The 21,006-nt window shown below is 38.6% G+C and overlaps 2 protein-coding genes across 2 annotated transcripts; both read right to left on the bottom strand.

The window, feature by feature from the left end:
• Positions 1–532: 532 nt before the first annotated feature.
• BTLA (B and T lymphocyte associated) lies at positions 533–11,442 on the bottom strand. Its single transcript, XM_010009195.1, is given in 7 exon segments — positions 533–874; positions 1,983–2,029; positions 3,023–3,160; positions 4,142–4,177; positions 5,258–5,272; positions 5,275–5,559; positions 11,355–11,442. Coding segments are annotated over 7 exon segments (951 nt in total).
• An 8,857-nt stretch (positions 11,443–20,299) lies between these two features.
• CGGBP1 (CGG triplet repeat binding protein 1) lies at positions 20,300–20,803 on the bottom strand. Its single transcript, XM_010009194.1, has one exon. It carries the CDS (start codon positions 20,801–20,803, stop codon positions 20,300–20,302), a length of 504 nt encoding a protein of 167 aa, XP_010007496.1.
• Positions 20,804–21,006: the final 203 nt, after the last annotated feature.

The raw sequence follows: 21,006 nt of genomic DNA, 5'->3' as shown, positions 1-21,006 counted from the left end.
GTCACACACAAGTATTCACTTGATTTTGATGAGTAATAACTTTAGACAGTCATTGTGCTCAAAGAACTTTGCAAGGAGATAGAGTAAACTAGAATTAAAAACTGAATCATTGGAAGGATGTTCTTAGAAGCTTAGAGAAAAATTCTACCACAAACATTCTTAGCTTTTACTTGGGAGAAATTAGCCTGACTCAGTACCATCTCCCTCACAGATTCATTTTACATGTTTCCATACTATGAAAACCTTCCCCTTCTCTGCTTTGTCTATATTCAAACTGTAACCAATTCAGACCAGAAGCAGCATCCTGAAGAAGGGGAAAATAAGAAGGCTGACTGACTATTCCCCCATTTAAGAGACAAACACACAGTGCAGATACCCACCCATTGACACGGGCTGTGTTTTGCGTTCTGGTGCAGGGGAGGGTCCATGGGTTCTTAACAAAAGGGAAGTTTTCCCAAAAGGGAAAGGAACAACATCCTGGAGGGAAACTAGAACTGGGACTGCATGCAAAACGGAGAAGTCCTTGCCACATTTACTTATTTACTTTAAGGGAGGCATATTCTGTAAATGCATTTTCTACAGTTAGTTCTCTTCTCTGGCACCTCTCTGCCAAAGCAGAATGATTTAGTGCAGCATATGTGAGGACATCTGGGCTTTCAGGCAAACCCGGGATGGAAGGAATAACAGGATTATTGCGAGGTACATCGGGTGCTGTCCTCTGAGTGTTCCAGGGAAGGACATTGTTGTCATAAATTGTGTTGCTGTGCAAGGCCTGCAGTGGGCTAGCCGTGGAGCAACAGTAAAGTGAGGAGCTTGCTTCCGAACCTTCAGTTGTCCCAGCAGCATTGGATGGAGCAGCTGTTTGATGACGGACCTGCAGAAAACAGAACAGGGTTCTGCTCTGTGCATATCTGGTTGTTGCCTGTGCTCCTGCTACATAAGAGGTGTGTAAGATTTTGTTCTTAATGAAGTTGCTTTATCCCCTTAAAACTGTTTTTGAGCAGAGGTGAATTGGATTCACCTGGTCACTGGATTTTATATTGATCTTTGAAATAAAGTTAGAAATCATTCTTGTAACCCCTGCCTTTCTCCATTTCCCTTCCCAAACTCTCATGTCTTTTCTTGCAAGATACCAACTTAAGGCAAAACTGATTTATCATTTTGTGAGAGCTCTTCTATGCTACTCATTCAAGGCTTTCCCTTCTCCGTTTATTAAATCTTTCTTATTTTCACCTCCAAACCCCAGACTACCTTTTCCTGCCTTTGCCCCTGTTCTCCCATTTTCCAATCTCTTCCTTCTTATTCTCTTTGTCACATTATTTTTCAAATAAATTTTTCTCCTCCAAAATCTGTAACTTCCTCTATAAATTTATGTCACTCTAATGAAGCCCTCTTTTGACATCATTTTTCTAGACACTTAGAACATGCTGCTTGTAATTTTCTTTCCTTCAACTTACCCTTTGGGAGCTCTGCAGCTTGTCTGGTGCCCTTTGATCCCAGCCACCCTACCTCTGTGATTGATAGCTGTCAGCTCCATTTTTTGCTTTCTACCTTCTGTCCATCTAGTTTCTCTGGAAATGATTGCAAGACCTGTGTGAACTCAAGCTAGACACATACAAAAGTCTTTCTTTCCAAACATTTTCCTCACTCTGGGACATTTTTTGTCTTACACAGACTGAGCCAGATCAACAGAGGTGTTTTAGGTACCTAAACTCTTACTGGAATGGTACCTACAAATTAATACATTTTAACAGAACTTTAGATGCCTAAAGTACCTTTGTGACCAAGACCCTTAGTTCCTTCCCTCAGCTCAGCCATGGCGATATTTCACATCAGGCAAGCCATGATGTCCAGATAACAAGAGGGTCTCTAAATCTGTCTCCAGTCCTATGCCGTGCTTTGTACTACACAATGATTTTGTTTTCAGTACATGGTTATACATGACATGGTCAGGTTTTGATGAAAGAAAAATTTAAACATACCAGGCTCTCCTGTTTCTGTTGGGTTAATGGAGTTCTCTTTTGTTTTGCTGGGAAAAAGAGGAAAAAAAGGTGTTTCCATAAATCATTATGAAAAGGTACCTTTCTTCTTATGGAGGGAGTATTAATTACTACAAAAGTCCTTGCCTTCTTGATGGGGCCTAAAAGAATAAAAAACTATTTCCCAACTGGATTTGGGAATAACTATTCTGACAAAAGCTACGCAACACAGATTGATGTATTTACAGAATTAGTTTCTGTGTTTCACAGAGCTTCTCAGAATAGCAGCAGAAAAATTCCCAATGTACTTGTGGCCAGTTTTCTCTGAGTTCAGTAAACGTGGTAGGGAGAAAAAGGCACAGAAATTCCTAAAGCAATCCTATGAGCAAACATGTTACTCCTTTTTTTTTAAAGATTAAATAATTTCAATTTCCTAAAATGAAAAAACCCACCACACACACAAAAGAAAACCCCAAACACCAACCAAGAAACCCCATAGGATTATAACAGGCAAATGTGAGATCACTTAGATAAGATATATGGGGGACTCCAAGTTCCAATCTTGACTTAGGACATGAAGGATAGCTGTGTAAGAGTTTCTGTAAAGCAGGAGAGATTAATAATGTAATTATTTGATAATTTTGAAGGAAAACTAGGAATACAAAATGTAACTGGATAGAGCCTGACTGCATTTGCATGGCTGAAACTTCTATTTATTTCTAACTAACTTGATTATTTGCAAAACAGGAGGAAAAAAATCCAACTATTATAAAATCTGAGATTTTTATTTGTTCTTACTTTAATTCTGGAAGGTAACAAAACATGGGGCAAATGATCTTAAGGTCCTTTCCAACCTTATCTATTCTATGATTCTGTGATTCTATAATTCAGTAGCCTGATATATTGACAAAGACATCCCAGCAACCACTTGGAGTAATTATTAGACGATTTTTACAGAGCTTTGAATCCAACTTCTGTGAAGCTGTGAAAAGGAGCAGAATCAAATGCATACTAGGCAAATGTTAAATGGCAAAACTACTTACCATGGTGCCTCCTTAGACACCAAAACATGCATGTAACGATGAATGGAAAACACAGACCTACGAATGTTGAAGCATAAATAATGTGCAGTATCTTGTAGTTTCCAGATTCTTGGGACTCTTCTGAGATGCTTGTGGTATCTAGAATTGCATTGGCATGTATTAGTGTAAAGAAATATTTGACTGGCCTTTTTTGTGTGTGTTTTTGCTATTGTTGTTAGTTGGTTGGTTGTGGTGTTTTTAGTTAGGTCTTTCTCATTCAACTGTTTTCTTAATGTACTTAAACATCCTGTAACTTGGTACAGCACGTCATGAAATAACCTTATCTTCATGGGCATTCTACAAAGTATGAAGACATTGGAAGAAACAGTGTACAGGAAAGTGTAATCGATGAACAACGCACGGCAGCAGGCTGGCAGAAGCAAAGAAAGGGTCAGAACTAGAGCACTGCTCTGAATTTCCAGTATATTTTTGCAATTTCAATTGTGAACAATAACCAGCTGTGAGGGGGTTTTCCTGCTCTACTCCGCTCTCGTGAGACTCCACCTGGAGTACTGCATCCAGCTCCGGAGGCCCCAGCATCAGAAGGACATGGACCTATTGGAGCAAGTCCAGAGGAGGCCACAAGGATAATTAGAGGGCCGGAGCACCTCTCCTATGAAGACAGACTGAGAGAGTTGGGCTTGTTCAGCCTGGAGAAGAGAAGGCTCTGGGGAGACCTTATAGCAGCTTCCAGTGCCTAAAGGGGCTCATAGGAAAGCTGGAGAGGGAGTACATGGGAGAACATTACAAGGGTGTGTAGTGATACGGCAGGAGTAGTGGATTTAAGCTGAAAGAGGGTAGATTTACAGAATATATTAGAAAGAAATTCTTTACTGTGAGGGTGTAGAGTTACCAGGAGGTAATTTGATTGGCTTTGTTCCTATTATGCTGAATGCAGGAGAGTTCTCACCTTGAAAACTGTAACCCTTGAGAAGCTGAATTTTGTCCAAGTGGGAAGAAAGTAATTATAGTTTAACAATGAATTTAACTTGTCTTCAGTGCACAGAACACTAACCAGAAATTCATAGCAATACAGATTAGTTCCTTTATCTTAAAGAAGAAACAAGAATCAGAACTTACTTTCTGGTGAAACTGTGAGAATGTTTGCAGACGTTTCTGAAAGAGAAAAGCAAGAAAGGGAAATGAAACAGCAACCTGGCACTTTGCATGGCAGTTGTGTTCTGCTCACTGCGTACTGACGTCTTCACAGGCCCTCCTTCAATCTGGTCATGGAAGAGGGAGCATAATGCAAAAAGGGTAGGGTGTTCTGGGCTGAGGGGGATGATATGTTGGTCTCCCACTGCCAACAGAGTAATTCTATCTTTCAGACCTCTTTGGCATTCAAATAAATAGGTCAGCAGAACATATTTCAAAGGAAACTTGCATCGTAAGCTTGGCATGTACTGTGTCTGCTAGCACATTATAGCCATAAATTTTGATGTTGCTCCCTCTGTTTGGGCACTTTGTGTGGCATTAAACAAGGTTTTAAAGTTAGGTAACTTACTACGAGAGGAACTGGCAACAGAACAGCCTTACAACACAGCTGCCTGGGGTCAGTAGGACACCACAACCACACAGATCACTTTCTAGCCGCAGAGCAATATTGAGGGGGGCAAATGTGGCTTGTCATAATCTTGACTTGGCATCTCATTTGCTTAAGTTAATGTGAAGGCCTCACTTGCCCTTAAGAGTTAAAGCTTTTGTAATCTTTCCCTGTCTTGAACTTGGAGTACAAGATTGTGATTTCTCACTATTTTTTTGCAAGAGATCTTTCTCAACAAGATGCTTGAATTTCTTGTCCTCTCTACTGTTGTGTGGCCTCATCATCTGTTACTACATGACCGTTTGCACCCTGCCTAGTCCATGTGATATATAACCAGGCTGTCCTCCTACAATCTTTATTTTTGTTCCAACTGGTATTTTTTTATTATCAGATAGCTCACTAATGGCTGTTTGATGTTGGCTGCTTTGCTTTTCTCTTCCAAATCGTCCTCTTATTTCTGTGTTTTGTTCCTTCCTTTTTCTTTCTATCCTACCAAGAGGCATGTTTGAAGCATGAAGGAAGTGGCTAAGTACCAGCACAACTGTGCTACCAGTCAAACATGTTGGGAGAAGCCATAATCCAGCATGCAGGAGCTTTTCTGTACATGGCATCCTTTTGTTTAAAAGGGTTCTTTCATAATATATGAGCCTCACCTTCAACAATAATCAGTGGCTTTCACTGGAAAAGCTGTCTATTATTGCTTTGCAATGATAAAGTCCACTATCATTCTGATGAACTGAGGAAACCTCCAGAGTGAACACATTGGACTTTCACTCTGCTTTGCCCTCCTTCAGTTGCGTACATGTAGCCACCACTATCTTGCACCCCTGTGTGATTGGCTTTTTCTTGCAGTAACAAACCGGACAGTCTATGATCAAAGAATTCCCAACATAAATTTTGTACTCAGAGTGTCTTTTACCTTCAATTTCAGCTGCACAATCTGAGTCATCAAATCCTGGAAGAGAAGAAAAACATAGCAAAAACTGTGATGGTGGGAATCTGCTATATACCCCTGGTAATGATAATCACAGTTTCAAATTAGAAGCTCAAATTAGAAAGTAGAGGTTTCAGTTATTTGACTAATGATTGCCATGGGAGATAATGCTTCAGGGAGTATCTATAAAGTCTGGATTGTTTCCTGATAGCAGCCTTCTTTCTGATATAATACTATGGAACAAGTATTTCCAGAAGAGTGTGCAGGTCTCTGCAGAACAGATATTTTCTGATGTCCTTAATTTAATTACTTTTCGTATAGTTTTATCTTTTTCAAAATCTCTTTTGGAAACAAAAATAAAGTGCCAACAAAACCAACCAACTAAGCCAACAAAACAAACCAAAACTTTTCTAGAAGGTCCAAAAAGTCCAATTTCTCTAAAAGTTTTAAAACAGATTTCAGTGACCCTCCCTCATTCATTGTCATTATTAACCAGGGACAGGGGTAAGAACTATTGTACCTGTTTCATTCTCATCTTTTTCCAGTGCAGGGATGTCATGTTTTCCTTGACTTTGAATTATCTGGTGCTTCTACAACAAAGTACACATCACTGCACACTGTCACTTTTGGAGGTGATCAGCACTGAGCAAATTTTGTACATCCAACAGCATCCACTTGGGACAAGGTTACTAATCCTTATGAATTCAGACGAACACTAGTTGTGTAGGTAATTGGAAAGGAAAATGTCTTCTCAATGTTAAATATTGCTTTAAAGAAATTATTTTCTTGCAGTGATCAGTGTAACGTAGAGTAACAGTCAGTGGCAGAACCTCCCAGAGAGAGGAAACAGGAGTGATACTGGGTGTACAAAAAGTTTTGAACTACCCTCCAGCCACATCTGGAGTGGGAATATAGAAATTTCCTGAGCGGAAGCCTTACTGAGGTCTGAATATACTCTAGAGTAGTTTTTGTGCAGACCTTGGTCCACAGATGAAAAGTATAAGCAGATTCAAGTGTTACATGCATGCACTGATATCATGAGAAACTTCCCTCCATACTACCAATGAAGTCATAAGCAACTATTCCACTACTAACAAAGGATTTACTTGATTACAGTTTGGAGTTCTTTTAAAAGTTCCACTGTTACTGATATTTCTTGTATAAAAGTTCCACTGTTATTTCTTGTATTACTTTTGCTTATATATTTTTCAGAGAGTTCAAATAAAACATGCTGGTACATTTCTCAGTCAGGTGAGCTTGAATAGTATTTCTCCTTTTCTTCCCAGGTGCCTATGCCAAAGTGTGCCACAGCTGTGCTCCTTCATCTTCTCGTGGTGAGCATTCACTTACCAGTGTAATTCCAACACAAACAGGTCTGATTAAATTATTTTCTAAAGCAAAATCCCCTGCCATCGAGTGGCCCTGACTCCAACACTCTTACTTTCTCCAGAAGATTCCCTGTGGAACATGCCACTGAGCTTTGGGAACTGCACATTGTAAAACCTGTACTGGAATTGGTACCCAGCTCAGTAGTGTCACTGCCTGCCCACGGCTGCTGAGCATCAGAGCCCTCCTGTCCCACTGACCCTCAGAGGCACTTTCAGGTGGAAGTTTGTATGACACCGGTCTACACACAGCTGTTGTTGGCTCTTAGCCTTCATTCCTGGCAGCTAATGCAGGTGAAACTGTTTGGCAGCCTGCTGACAATTAATTCTAGCATACAAATCCTCTTCCTCTTTTCCCTTAAAATAAGTGGGGTGTGAGGCTGCTGGGTTTCTTTTCCATTTCCTCTAGGTTTGGGTTGTTTCCCCTGCCATATAAATTAACACGTGCATGGTCAAGATCAATATCCAAATGTGCAGTTTTCAAGAGCATAAAAGAATCTGTAACGTACGGAAGCTTCAGATATCAGCTTCAAACTTAGGCTCCTGGGTAAAATTCAGATAGACTAAAAGTGCATCTTCTTTTAGATCATCTGAGTGTGTTCCTGAACATGCCATGCGAGCCAGGCTCTATTGCACCAAGAATTAATTTGCACAGGCAAGGAAAATCTTCTGTACAGTGTACTACCAGGATAAGATTTTCAAATGGAAGCATGTATTCCATAACTTACACAGTAGCAAAATACCCATAATAGTACTTTCTTTAATAAAAATAATTTTAACTTTTTTCCTTGTTCTAATGTTCTAGAAAACGGTCACGATATGACTCATTAAGCAGACAAAATAAGTTTAATGGAGATGGCTTTCCATTTACGTAACTCAATCATTAGTAGAAAAAATAATAGCTAAATATTGAGCCTTCGAATCTTTGAATTATATATAAATGGTGTCATACACACCTAATTATTTAAGAACTCAGAACAACTCCAGTAACCTAGGATTATTAATTGAAATGTCTGAGATGATGTTTGTTTTCAAAATAATTTCTCTTTGCTTTGTTTTGCTCTTGTTCCCTTTCTAAAAAACGAAGGCAAGAGAGGCAGGATAGAATACAAGTTGTATGCATCATTCTCTGAGACAGTCAATGGCTGAGGTATAAAATGTCAATTATTCATGAAAAGTAAATGTCTATGGTTAGTTTTGAATCCTACATTTGGGTCTGTCTGTGAACACATCAAATCACTAATAATGATTTTAATTCAGGCCAAATGTTCTGGGAAGTTTCTGTTTAGGGAAATAGCACAAAAACTACACCAGAAAGCACTTTGATTTGCTGGGGGTTCATGTTTAACACTGATATCTTCATGACTTTGCCACATTTAACAACAAAAAGGGAAACAGGCTGTGAGGAGAACTCGTGGAATAATACGCTCCTTTCTTGACTTCAGGTAAGGAGTATTCGGAAAGAGAAGCACTTCAGAAGTCCTATTATGCAATACGTGGATAGGCCTTTTTCAGACTTCTCCCAGCTTCAGGGAAGGCTTTTCATGGAATGACTTAAGATCGTGTTTAGCATTTTGCATATTTGTACCACAATTTGGATTTTTCAAAGAATGTTATTTTATTAATGGGATTTAATTTAGTCCTATTCACCTAATTTTTCCTGTGTCATCTTAAAGATACAGTAATGTGTACATTGAAGAATTTTGTGTTTCTTGTTTTTTCTGTTTGGTTTTGTTTGGGGTTTCTTCTGGCAATGGTGGTATTTGTAAAGCTGATCTGCTTGCCGAGGTCGTTCCATCATTTTTTAACTATTACTTGATGAAAGCTGTGTAGGTGCGGAAAACATGCCTTTATATTTTGACGACTCAAACTTGAAGATGGAACATTTCTGTTTAGCTGAATGGTAACATGTGCAGACATACTATCCCACAAGAAAGTCTAACAGCACTGTGTTATCTGAGCCGAGAACCGTGTCCCCTGTTGGCGGGCGTGAGTGCACGTACTAAGTTACTGGCTGAGGGTGCTTGTAGTGAGGGGAGATTTGCTGGGGTTTATTTTTGTTGGGATGAAATGCTTCCTTTATTTATGTATGCTGTCCAGACAGCAGCAACCACTCTTTATGAGACTGGATGGGAACAACCTGTCCTTTGGTGTTACAAAGGAGACAGGGTCTAACTGGACTAAAATTACTGGACTTATGGGGGAGAAGGTCACGACATGCTTGTAAGTTTCAGAAACAAGCTTATTTCTTGTTCTATAATTTAGAAAGGATTTGCTGGTTATTGACCTTGTGTAAGAAATCTGAGTGGTCAACTTTGTGTCTGTTAGGAGTAAGAGAAACCTTGAATAGATTTGCAACATGCAAATCTTAAAGTTGGCTTCAATTTTCAGCTTATTTCTAACCAAAATGAAAACCAAACAAGCTTGGAAAACTTACAGAATCACAGAATCAACCAGGTTGTAGAAGACCTTTAAGATCATCAAATCCCAATCATTCCCCAACACTGCCAAGGCCACCACTAACCCATGTCACTGAGGGCCTCATCTACACAGTGCGTGAACACTTCGAGGGACAGTGATCCCACCACTGACCAGGGCAGCCTGTTCCAATGCCTGAGCACCCTCTCAGTTGAGAAATATTCCTAATATAGCACCAAAAATACTTTGTAAGAGGGATGAATTTCTGTTAATGAATAAATAAAAAGCTTTGCCTAAACAGAGGATAAATGTCAAACACCCCTCTTTACCTTGCCTTTACAATAGGTTGCTATTAAAGGCAAATGTGCACAGCTTGTGCATATCGATGCCAACCCACAGAAGCAGTAGTCGAAATCAGAGGTGAGCATGATAACTTTAGGGTGTGCAAGCTCAAAGCCAGCTCTCCCCACCTCTTGATCCCCTTGCGCAGCCTTCAGATGGCGGCCAAGATAGGAAGGGAAAGGGCATGGAGGTGGTTTTACTCTAAAATGTAACTGCATTTAAAAAAAATATTTACATTACAGCTCTGTAGAGACTGGCTTGCAAAACTTTTCTTTCTGTAATGCTCCTATGAACATGATTCTGGTATTTGTAGTACTATAGGTGTAAAGAAGGAAAGTGTAGTGTTCTTAGAGGACCCCAAGTAGTTTTGATGTAGGTCAAAGAATAAAACCTAGCAAAATAAATTCTGTGTGAACAAGATTCATGTGATAAGCAGCATAACAGAAATTAAATTCTGTTTTAAAACCAGTATCTAGGATCCTGGTGGATGGATATGGAGGGTTTGTCCATGTATTATTGCACTATGCTGGATGATGGAAGGAGGCGATTGTGAAAGGGACTAATAACACAGGCACACTTAATGAACAGAACAGCCACTTACAGTCAGAAGAGAACATGTTTCTGTTTAGGGCATGAAGGAGATTATCAGCTCTAGATACACCCCTTTCACAAGCATGTTAGTTTAATCATTTGAAAATCAAGTGTGAAGGAGTTCAGTAGCTTCCTCAAGGTCAGATCACACCCTGATTAAGAAACAGCTGCATCTAACGGATGTGGTAATTCGTGTCTCTTAAACTAAAGATTTCCCTTCCCAGGCAGATGCTGTGAATGCTGGTTAAACTTTTCCTATTAATATTAATAACGTGTTTTATTCATAAAAAAAAAAACCAAGAAGCATTGAAAGATGCTATAGATTTGTAGAGTTAGTCATGCATGTCAACTAAGCTTCACACAGCCAATTAGTTTGTGTAATTTTTAGAAGTGCCTTATAAAAAATGCTATTTTAATCAATTTATCAGTTGATGTGTCTGAAATGTATCAATAGCAGCTGAGTGCATCCACCGCAGCAGCGATATTTTCTGTATGACTGCGTTAATTTCAATTCTAACACTTACGTTATCCTGTACGTTACTACTAGGCAAGAATTTGAAACAAAACAATCTCATTAAGCCAAATAAAGTAAAAATAATACTAGGAGTATACTGGGTACAGTGTAGTCCTCATGACAGTTCAAATGAGGAGAACCTCTGTATTTAAAACAGTGGTGATTGCAAGTTGAAAGTGGGATCAAAATTAGATGGAGTTAAGCTAAGTAATCGAAGGTACACTTATGTGATAAGGATAATTTGACTGCAAACTGGATCTGGTTCAGAGCCAGTAGGATTCCCAGATCTCGAGCAGGGGCTTGACTGCTGCCAAACCCTTTGAAGGCAAAGCCTTTGGCCACAAAGCAAAATGTGGTCCCCAAGTGCTAGAGTTCTGGTCTAGACGGAAACTTACTGAAAGTTTCTCAATCGCTGTCACTATCATCCTCCTTGATCAAATTAAGGGTCTTTGATAAAGTAATAAAATAAGACAGATTATCTCAAAGGTACACTAAGCACTGTTTGGTTTCTATTCTCCCGCCGCAGTGTTTAATAACTGCAGACAAATTATAAAACCACATCTTACCATAAACTTGATAGTTGCTCTGAGCCAGTATTACTAGAAGGATGTACAGTAATATCCTTTTTATCAACATGACTGGAGAAGCCTTCATTCTCTGGGCATGGTAGAGAGGAGAGGATCTTGTGGGTTTAAAAAGTGCAGTTCGGATAGCCTCTTGCATCCTGTTAGGTTTACCTGGGGTATATGTCTGAGCTGATTCCCTTTTCTGGTTCTTCTGCCAAGACAGTGAAGAAAAGGGGCGGGGAAGCAACGTATGTGCAAAAATCTGATGGGTTACACCGTTGTCTTTTTGTGTGGTTGAAATATGAATTGCTTGATCATTTCACATCACCTCAGAACTCCTCTGCAATTCAAGGTAAAACATCTTTCATGCTTCTCTGGCTCCCCTCTTCAGGGTAACATATAGCTGCTGGGTTTGGGTCTTGTTTGTTTGGGGTTTTATTTTCAGGATGCTATTGAGATTTTGACTTTAAAAGCAGCAATATAGCAGAGAGAAGGGATGTGCAACGGTATTTTAAACCTGTTCAGTCCTTCTGTACTACTCTAATTCAACATTAACAAATTAGGAAGCTGAACAAATTCACTATTCACAAGGTGGTAAACGTCAGAAATGCATGTCTGAATAGGTTTAATTTGCATTAGATTAATTTACAGTAGTCTGCACTATAGAAGATATTGCTTCCACTATTTAGTCTTAGTATACTCACTACATAAGGCTGAGTAATTTGAGTTTGGACTTTGTAGGTTCTTTTTTAGCACATCCTCAACACCTTTTCCCCTAAATATTTTTTAAACACTGAACCATTTAGCTGAACGTTCCAAAAAAAATCTGCCAATGCAGTTTCTTCATAAAGTTAAAACAAAACTAAGTTTGAACAGGAACTTTGTATCTAGCAATTATCACTTATGCTTATAATGCAAATAGAACAACTACAAACAGGAGCCAGGGAAGAAACTAATGCAGTTATGAAATCCTATGTTAAAACGGAGTGGTTTAGACTTGACACGAGGAAACATTTCCTTGCCAAGAGGGTGATCAAACACTGGAACAGATTTCCTAGTGAAGCAGTCGATGCCCAACCCTGTCAGTATTTAAGAGGCATTAATAATACTCTTTAAACTTGTGGTCAGGCAGTTGGACTAGATGATCATTGTAGGTGTCTTCCAATAGAACTATTCTATTCTAAATACTTCATGCCTTTTAGACAAAATATATGCATATTATGCTCTAACAAAAATCTAAATTATCAGGATTTTTTCAAAGTAATATTTTGGAGAAAATAATTGAACAGCTTTCCATAATTTCACGATTGGAAATGTCTGGCTAAGTAAGCGATGATCATGAGAATCTTACTAAAGTTTGTGAGAAACTGAAATAGCCTTACCAAAACTACAATCCAGCCTAAGTGGAAAATATTTATGAAAGTAAACTCCTAGATTTAACTTCACACATAGCATGCTTCCACCTGAGACAAAATACTAGTACCAGGGTGCATTTCTGTATAGTGAAGACATCTAGTGGCTAAATCCATAGCAAGTTTATTAAAACTGGTTATTAAAGGATGTGTTTCCTGGCAGTGTAATTTCTGCCTGTGCAGATGCCGAGTTATCTGAAGTTTATGCTGCAAATTTAGTATTAGTAGTTGGTACTTGACCTCTGTATTCTTATTAGAAGAACTGGTTTGAGCTGTTGTCTTTTGCTACTGTCTGAAGCTTTTTAATAAGATAAGGTTATGTCTGTTCTCTATGGTGTTTTGAGATCAGCTTTCTAGGCGGGTAATTCCTTGTTGGTAACTATGTGGAAGCATTATGAACTGTAAGACAGGTGCTGTCCTACATCAGCCTTTCAGAAGAGGTGAGATGGGTCAGAGTGGCAAGGACCACATACTCCCTGCACTGCATACTCTATGTGGCTTGTGAAGATTCTTTACTTTGCATTTTTTAATAGTAAATATCTTGGATAGTCATCTGTATTTTGGAGCCCCTTTCTCAAAAAGGCTTGGGCAAATGTGGCTTCTATCACTGTCGACACTTCATTGCTTCCGTTACCTGCTTTCTGCTTGTTCTCTCAAGTGGTGTCAGCTCATTCAATGCAAAGTTGGTTAAGAATCTAGTCAGCATTTTCTGTATACAGAACACTTGACTAAGTTTAAGCATGAGTATCATAGTTATTGGATTTGTCTTAAGGTAATGACAAGCTTCAGAAATGAGGGGAGGGATGAAGCAATTTAAAGCTACTTAGAAAATAATTAAGGTAAGGAGGTCTCATTTAATGCAGTGAAGTTTAATACTGAATTTGGCAGCTATTCTGTACACTGAAGAACACATTAAAAAAGCACTTGTGGGAAACCAACATACATCCCCCACACACACCAGGAACCTCTAAAGCTCCTACACACCTGCTGAATGATACCCTGCCCACTGCATTGCTATAAGCTGCTCTGTTGGTTAGGAGAAAACGTAAGATTTCCTTATTTTCCTCAGGGACACAGTAGTTCTCACTGAACAGAAAGATCAGATAGGAGGGAAAAGTAGAAGTATCCACTGAAAGGCAGTAGAAACTTCCTAATGAATGTGTACTCTTATTTTAGTGTGGTTGTGGACCACATACAAATATTTCACTGCACTTAAGTAATCCTCTGCTTTTACTTCACCTTCCTATGCACTGCTAGACATGAGAAGACACGAAGAGAGTACTTAATGTTTTTAACATTAATAAATATAAACTGCTTATGGTTGCTTGTCTCAGCTGAACATGGGCTTTGCATACCAGCTGAAACTTGTAATCTTCTTCATGTCCTCCTTCAGGTATAGCAGAAATCTTCTAGTAAAATAGTTCTTTCGCAAGACTGAATCTAATGTTTCTGGCTTTTCAAACCTAAAGTGAGCATGGAGTTGGGACGCTCAAAAGTTAGATTTGGGCTTAGTTATTCAGCAATTGTTTATAACTTTTATTTTATACTTAGTTTTCTACTTTATAGACTAGAACTGTATTACGCATACCCAGTATGTAACATTTAGCTTCAGGGCATCACTGGTCTTGAGGCTGCCAAGCCTAAGTTGCAGTCGCTCTTTGTATCCTACCCTTAGCCTGCAACTTGTATGTTACTTGAGCTGTCCTATCTGCTTTCAAGTATGAAAGAGGTGGCCTCTACCACCAGAAGACCCACAAATTCCAAATCCGTTGTAGAAAAAATGGAGGGATGGAGAGAGGAAAACAAAAAAGCCGAAACACAAAACCAAACCAACCCCCTTATCTGAACTAAGAACTGCACAGATTGTCTATCCTTCAGCCCCTGTTATCCATCCCATGCAAATGACAAATGTCAAACCTAATTATCAGTATAAATGTGGCCTAAAAGCAGTTACGTATACTTCAACCAGCTGCATCTTGGATATAGGTTAAACTGCATCATTCAGTTAGGACAGTAAAACGTCACTGCAAGAATTTAGCATGGCTCAATTGCTAAACTTTAAATACATACTTCCATTCACCCAATTCTTCCACACAAATCCTTACTGACACATTGATTCTGCAAATACACATATGCTGTTTCACAGAGGAATTGTCCACACCAGAAAACTTTACAGAAGGATATGTTTATTTTAATGCTGCTTTTCCATTTGATATAGGGGGCAACAAAAAGCAAATTGATCTTAATGTGCTGTGACCTGAAAATGACTAAAAATGAGAAAATGATTAATAAATTCATGAATCAAGAAGTTACACTAGTTCATCACTGATCCATCATGAGATGTCAAGTGAGGTAAGAATTCAGGAAAAGGAATGTGTAAACAATCAAATTTACACTTGATAATTTTGGTGGACTGATGCTATTCACTCACTTTTCATTAAGTCTGTAAGGAAGAAAGAGATCAAATTGTGACTCTTTTGCACATAGTTCGGAAAGACTTTATTCTTCCACACTGCAGAAACCCTTTCTGAAAAGACCTGAAGTATTAGGCAGCTGCAAGATGCTATACCTACCAGTTGTTTACTGCAAACAAATGTCAAAATGTGTAACAATTATTTCACTTGGTGTTCGCTTGCCATAGAAGGCATAATTAGGGAATTTCTGTCACCATGAAGGAAGTCACGTACTCAACAGGAAACAGGGGTTCTGGTTAACCAGTCCTGTATAACTGGACTTCATTGTGATTGTACAGATACATCAATGAACTGCTTCAACATGTAGTTTGATATTACCTTAACCTACAAGAACAGCATGTAGATTCTTTATTTTCTCCTGTCACCACCCATTTCTGCAATCTTACATTATCATATGTGAGTTGCCACATGTTGTTTATCCACCTTCTTGGCAAAATAAGAGATCATGCATAAATTCTATGAAAAAGGAGTTCCTTTATTTTTGCTTTGTTTTTAAAGAACCATTTTTCCATTACCAAGTGAAAACTTTACAAAGTAAAGTATTTATCTTCCAATAATATTTTAATATAAAAACTTAAATCACTTACTCTGGTTTTACTGTTCTAACATGAAGTCTTGTGGCACTGCAGGATCCAGGTATTTTCAGCCTCATTCTAGTATCTACTCACAAGTTCATGACTTGTTTAAATAAAACCATTTCTGTGGCCACTTACCATTAGTGAAACATCCCTACTACCAAACCAAAAATAAAGCATCCTCACTAGCCCAAAAGAGCCTAAACTTTTAATAGCATTATTACAGTGAGAAGCTTCAATTAAAAAAAAAAAAAAAAAAAAAAGATTTATTTTGCAAGTTAGACACAATCTTAAAAATGTACAAAGACAACAAGCACTCAAATTACACAAAAGACTTAGCAGGGAGTACAATGTGAACACAACAACAGTGATTCTTGCCTTTCTTTATATGTAAATATAAATAGAGATTATCCTTGCCAAACTTCCAGCTCTCCCCCCTTCCCCACTCCTAAAAACCAGCTCATTATGCTGAAAAACGTTGCAGGGAACATTTCACTGTTCAGCTCAAGAGAACTGCTAAAAGGGGCTCTGGCTAAAAATAGTCCTATCATGAGAATATCTCATACTTCGCAGAACCAAGTTTCTCTCTCAATCGAAAAACAGCTTTCCCTTTCATTATGTCAAATGTTTCATGTCCTTTAGGGACCTGCCAAATTACAGGCTTCAAAATGCTTAAAATTATTAGAACTTGCTCATGTTTTTTCAAGAACATGCAAGCTGAAAGTAACTACATGGTGGAGACATGTAAGTAGTCACAAAACAGGGAATGTTCCTGTTTGTGTTTTATTCTTTGAAACTGATGTTTCAAGAAAAGCAGTTTGGAGTAATTTTAGCTGTCAGTTGGCTAAACTAATACAAGTGTGTGGTCAGAGAAGAAAATATTTCTTCTTTTCCTTTTTTTTTTTATATTACATTTACAGCTTCATATGTATTAATAAAACCACCTGGCAAAAGTATCCCTTACAGCTTGTTCCTACATAAGTTTATAAAATGAACAGCAGACGTTGCTACCATTCTCCTTTTACTTCTGAGAGTATGATTTACAAGAAATACATGGAAAAATAATGCAGCGTTCTTGCAGGAAAAAACACCCAAAAAAACAACCCATGGAGACTGTTAAACAACCACAGCCTCTGTTCTAGGATTTTGCTATTAGGTTTAGATACACCAGAAAGCTTATACTGTAAATCTTCCCTAAAATCAGTACCAATTAAACCAAGGTTGTGCTTTATCCAACTATAGACACACTGGCTCTAAACTTCAGCATTTGCAGGACTCTATTCCAAGACTGAGTGGAACCATTTTTACTTCTAAAGGAAATAAGTGTAACTGTCTAGTTGAGGATCTGGGTTATGTCCACGAATATAAACTTACTCATTATTCTTTCTAGATTACCTGGAAGTGTTTTATTTTTCAATGGTTTACTCCATTCTGAATCTTTGTTGCAATGGATACGAATCTTGATTTTCAAAAAGCTTGGAAAATGCTGTGACTTTTTTAAAAAATAAAATAAAAAATCCATGATTAAGACACCAGCATCCTACAAACTGCTGTGCATTAGAATTAATCAGTTCCATTCAAAATCCTGGTGAACCAATTTTTGCTTCCAAATTATTATAAGTTGGTAGCCTATGGCTATATGGGTAAGGTTCTTCACCAGGCTCATACCCTCTGCAGTAATTCTGCATTAAAAAAGTGGTACTAGAATTATTACTGAAAATATTTACAGAATTGTATTATTTCTATAAGTTGAGACTCTTTTACAAGTAGAGTAAACTTTTGAGAAATCAAGCGCTCTAATATTGCTTTGCCTTACTGAAAATGGCTGGGTTTCTTTTTTTAACAAAAGCTGCTGATGTTGCTAACTTCTGTTTTTACGTAAAACTATGTAAGTGAAAGTAACTTGGTTTGGTTTTGTTGTTTTTTTTTCAGTTGTGCAAGAGCCTATTTATTGTTACCGTTAAACTTTCCAAAATGTCTGTCAGTTTGCCAGTCAAGGGAAACACATACAGCATTGACTCCTGTATAAAATGGTTATAGGGTACAGCCTCTGAAATCTCATGTTAGCAAAAACTGAGCTAATTAGTCCGAATTCATACTTTGTAATCATATCATCTTCTCTAAGTGCTTTTTTTTTTTAATGGAAGCCTCTTTTCTCAATACTCCATTGTTTTCGTTTGCTTCAATTCTAAGATAGCATTCATAAGGTAAGAAAACAAAAAATAAAGCCAGGCTGTTGTTTCACTGTAATGAAACAGCAGCTGTAAAAGAACACTTTCAATTGTCAGGACAGAAAAAGCTACTGGCAGTGTACCCTTAACATGGCTTAAGAAGATCTATAAAACAGTTGTAGCCCACGGCAGTTCATGATCTTAAACTAAACCCAAGCTTGTGCTAGAGCAAATAGTATTTTGCAAGGCATATTTTGGTACATAGTTTTAGAAGGGGGGAAAAATTATTACCATTATTTCTGTCTGATGTTCTAAACCAGCAAACAGTAAAACTGACTATTATACCTGCAGTCATACCTGCAGGATTGTTACACCTGCATGGAGTCCTACACCTGCATGGAGTCCTGCTTCATCAATACGGACCAAAGGTGTGGCAGTGTACTTAGCACCCATGCACCAGAACACATGGGTAAGCAGCCTTCTGCCTTTTAGTTTTGTCCACATATTCAAACAGGTCTAAAAACAGAAGGCTACAAGACATGGTTATAATGTAACACAAGTACATTTCTGTAGAAGCTAATTGCACAAAAGCTGGTTAGTACTTAGTATGTAAGCCTCTCTCAATCCACCAAAAGAGACTGCTCTAGAAATAGCTAGGGGAACAGCTACAGAAACAAAATAAGCAGCTTATTTTGTCTCTTTTTAGCAATTACTTAGCATTGCTGTAAATACCTGGAATAAAATAAATGCTGAGAAACAAATACTGTGAAATTCTGCAGGGGAAAGGAAGCTGAAAAGAACAACTGGCTCCACCTCAGGGAGTTACAGCATGGTCGCACCATTCCATCCACTGTGCACAGGAGATCTGTGCTACTGTAAGATGCCCCACACCTCCTCGAACCTAGAGCACCTCAAGGAAAACTATAGCAGGCAGAAGCTGGTCTAACTCCAGCATTTCACAAAAAGCTCCCTCATTCCATTCAAAAACTTTATAGAGCACTTACATCAAGTGGATTATTTGGCATAATAATTTGGAATAGCTCAGTAATAGTTTAATAGATTTCAGAGAGTTTACTAGATTTCAGGAAATTGAAATTCTTCAATTTCCCATTTTAATTTTTGCTAGCCCTTGCAAGTCCCTTACAGATATGGCCTTGGCACAGAGTAAGAAATACAGCCCAGGTCTGTAATTCCAGTATAGCTTCAAAGCATACACTCTTTTCTGCTTGTGCTTACAGGTACTGAATAGCCTTTTTAGTAACCATTTTGAAAACTATTTTAATTGCTTTACCTCCTTTGACTAAAAGGCTGAGGACAAGGCCAGAGATACAGAGGACCTTCAGGGAAAGCTGACGGAGCCTCTTTTCCTATGCACTGTAAAAAAGCTTTCTCAACTTCACTATTCAGTGCCTCCACCATCCCCAGTTTAGATTTAGCATCCCCTGTCCTGCTTGTAAGAAAAAGGCATTAATCCTCCCTACTAAGATTTTCACCCAGTGTAAATTTCACTTGCCAGCAGCTGCACTGCAAGCCACGCTCAGTTACTGGTTTGTCGAATAAACTTTCAATAATTGGCAATGAAATTGAAGGGGACATATTAAACACAGACAATGAAACCGTGATTTTAGAAAAGGGGGAATGGTAAACATGCAGAACTCCTAGCCACATGAGAACAGCAGAGTTCAGAGATCAATACAAGAGACCAGTTATAGGAGCCAGATAATGAATACATCCACAGTTGCACCAAATCGGGTAGGAGAGTATTCTAGAAGAAAAATGGTTCCCATTTTAGAACATAAACCGAAGTTGAATAAGAATTTGCAATAATCCTCCTCCAACAGAGCAGTTGTTTTAACCAACCATTCTACAGCTTCTTGCATTTCAAACGTGCAGCACTTCCTCTCAGTCGCTCACGGACAGGATACTGGAAAAAGCAATCCACTGACATGATTAACAATCTCTATAGGATCATCTTCTTTGTATATTTAGATGTACAGTTTAGGTAAGTGAGGTCCTCCATCCAGGTGCTTTTTTCTTAGTGTCAGGTACAGCTGGACTGAACGTAGGTAAGGTGTATGCCAGGTTATGTTCCCTGCATTCATCCTGAGTTCTACATCAATGTAGCTCAGAAGCCTACAGCAGGTTTAGCAACAGTCTGTGGCATATCACTAAGTTCACAAATAGATTGTCATTTCTACAATAATACAAAATAGCTTGTAAAACCAATATGTAACACTGTATATATGCATGAATATAAAAATAAACCACACCATCAATATGTAAAACTTCACAACGATGAAAACAGGTTGCTTCTCAACGGTCTTCAGTATTGATGAGCTGGTTCTCATTGTCATATCCATCAGGCAGGTATGCTTTCCTTAGTTGGTCTGACTTAGGTATTGAACTGCCATTCTTGACATAGCGGGACAGGAAGGCTCGCACAGATGGATGATCAGCCTTCTCAAGTGGAATATTAGCTTCCAGGCACATTTTCACAAAGTCCTGGATGACGCTGTTTTTCTCTGTCTGGGCAGTACTGTTGCACTGAAGGGAGGCAGTCAGAGTCCTTTGCTTCTTCCTGATGTTCTGTTCTTCAAACTCTGCCTTTCTCTTTGTGTGTGTTTTAGACTTGAGGTGGTCATTGATCGCAGACTTGCGCACATGATTCAGAACCACATTGCAGGAAGTACAGAAGAGCTTACCTCCATCTTCGTGTAGCTCACTGCCAAACTCAGTTACGCGATCCTGAGGAGTTACATACAGAGCAGTCTTCGAGCGGTTACGTGATGGAGCGGACTTCACTCCAAACCGTTCCATTGTGCCTTCAACAGGCTTCACCTGAAAGCTGGAAAAAAAAAAATTGCTGTTAAAGTGTGTTAATGATTTCAACTGAATAGTTCTGGATGCAGTCTATTTAATATCCAATACAGCACTTGCTGACACATAAAATATAATTACATGTAAGATACATGCGTGAAACTACTATTAAAAGGTTCTTCATCGTGAAGTCCAAAGAACAT

The sequence above is a fragment of the Nestor notabilis genome, unplaced genomic scaffold (assembly GCF_000696875.1).
Source record: "Nestor notabilis isolate BGI_N333 unplaced genomic scaffold, ASM69687v1 scaffold25812, whole genome shotgun sequence".
Lineage (NCBI taxonomy): Eukaryota > Metazoa > Chordata > Aves > Psittaciformes > Psittacidae > Nestor > Nestor notabilis.
Note: the sequence above shows the minus strand (reverse complement) of the source record. Positions and strands in the feature narration are given on the sequence as shown.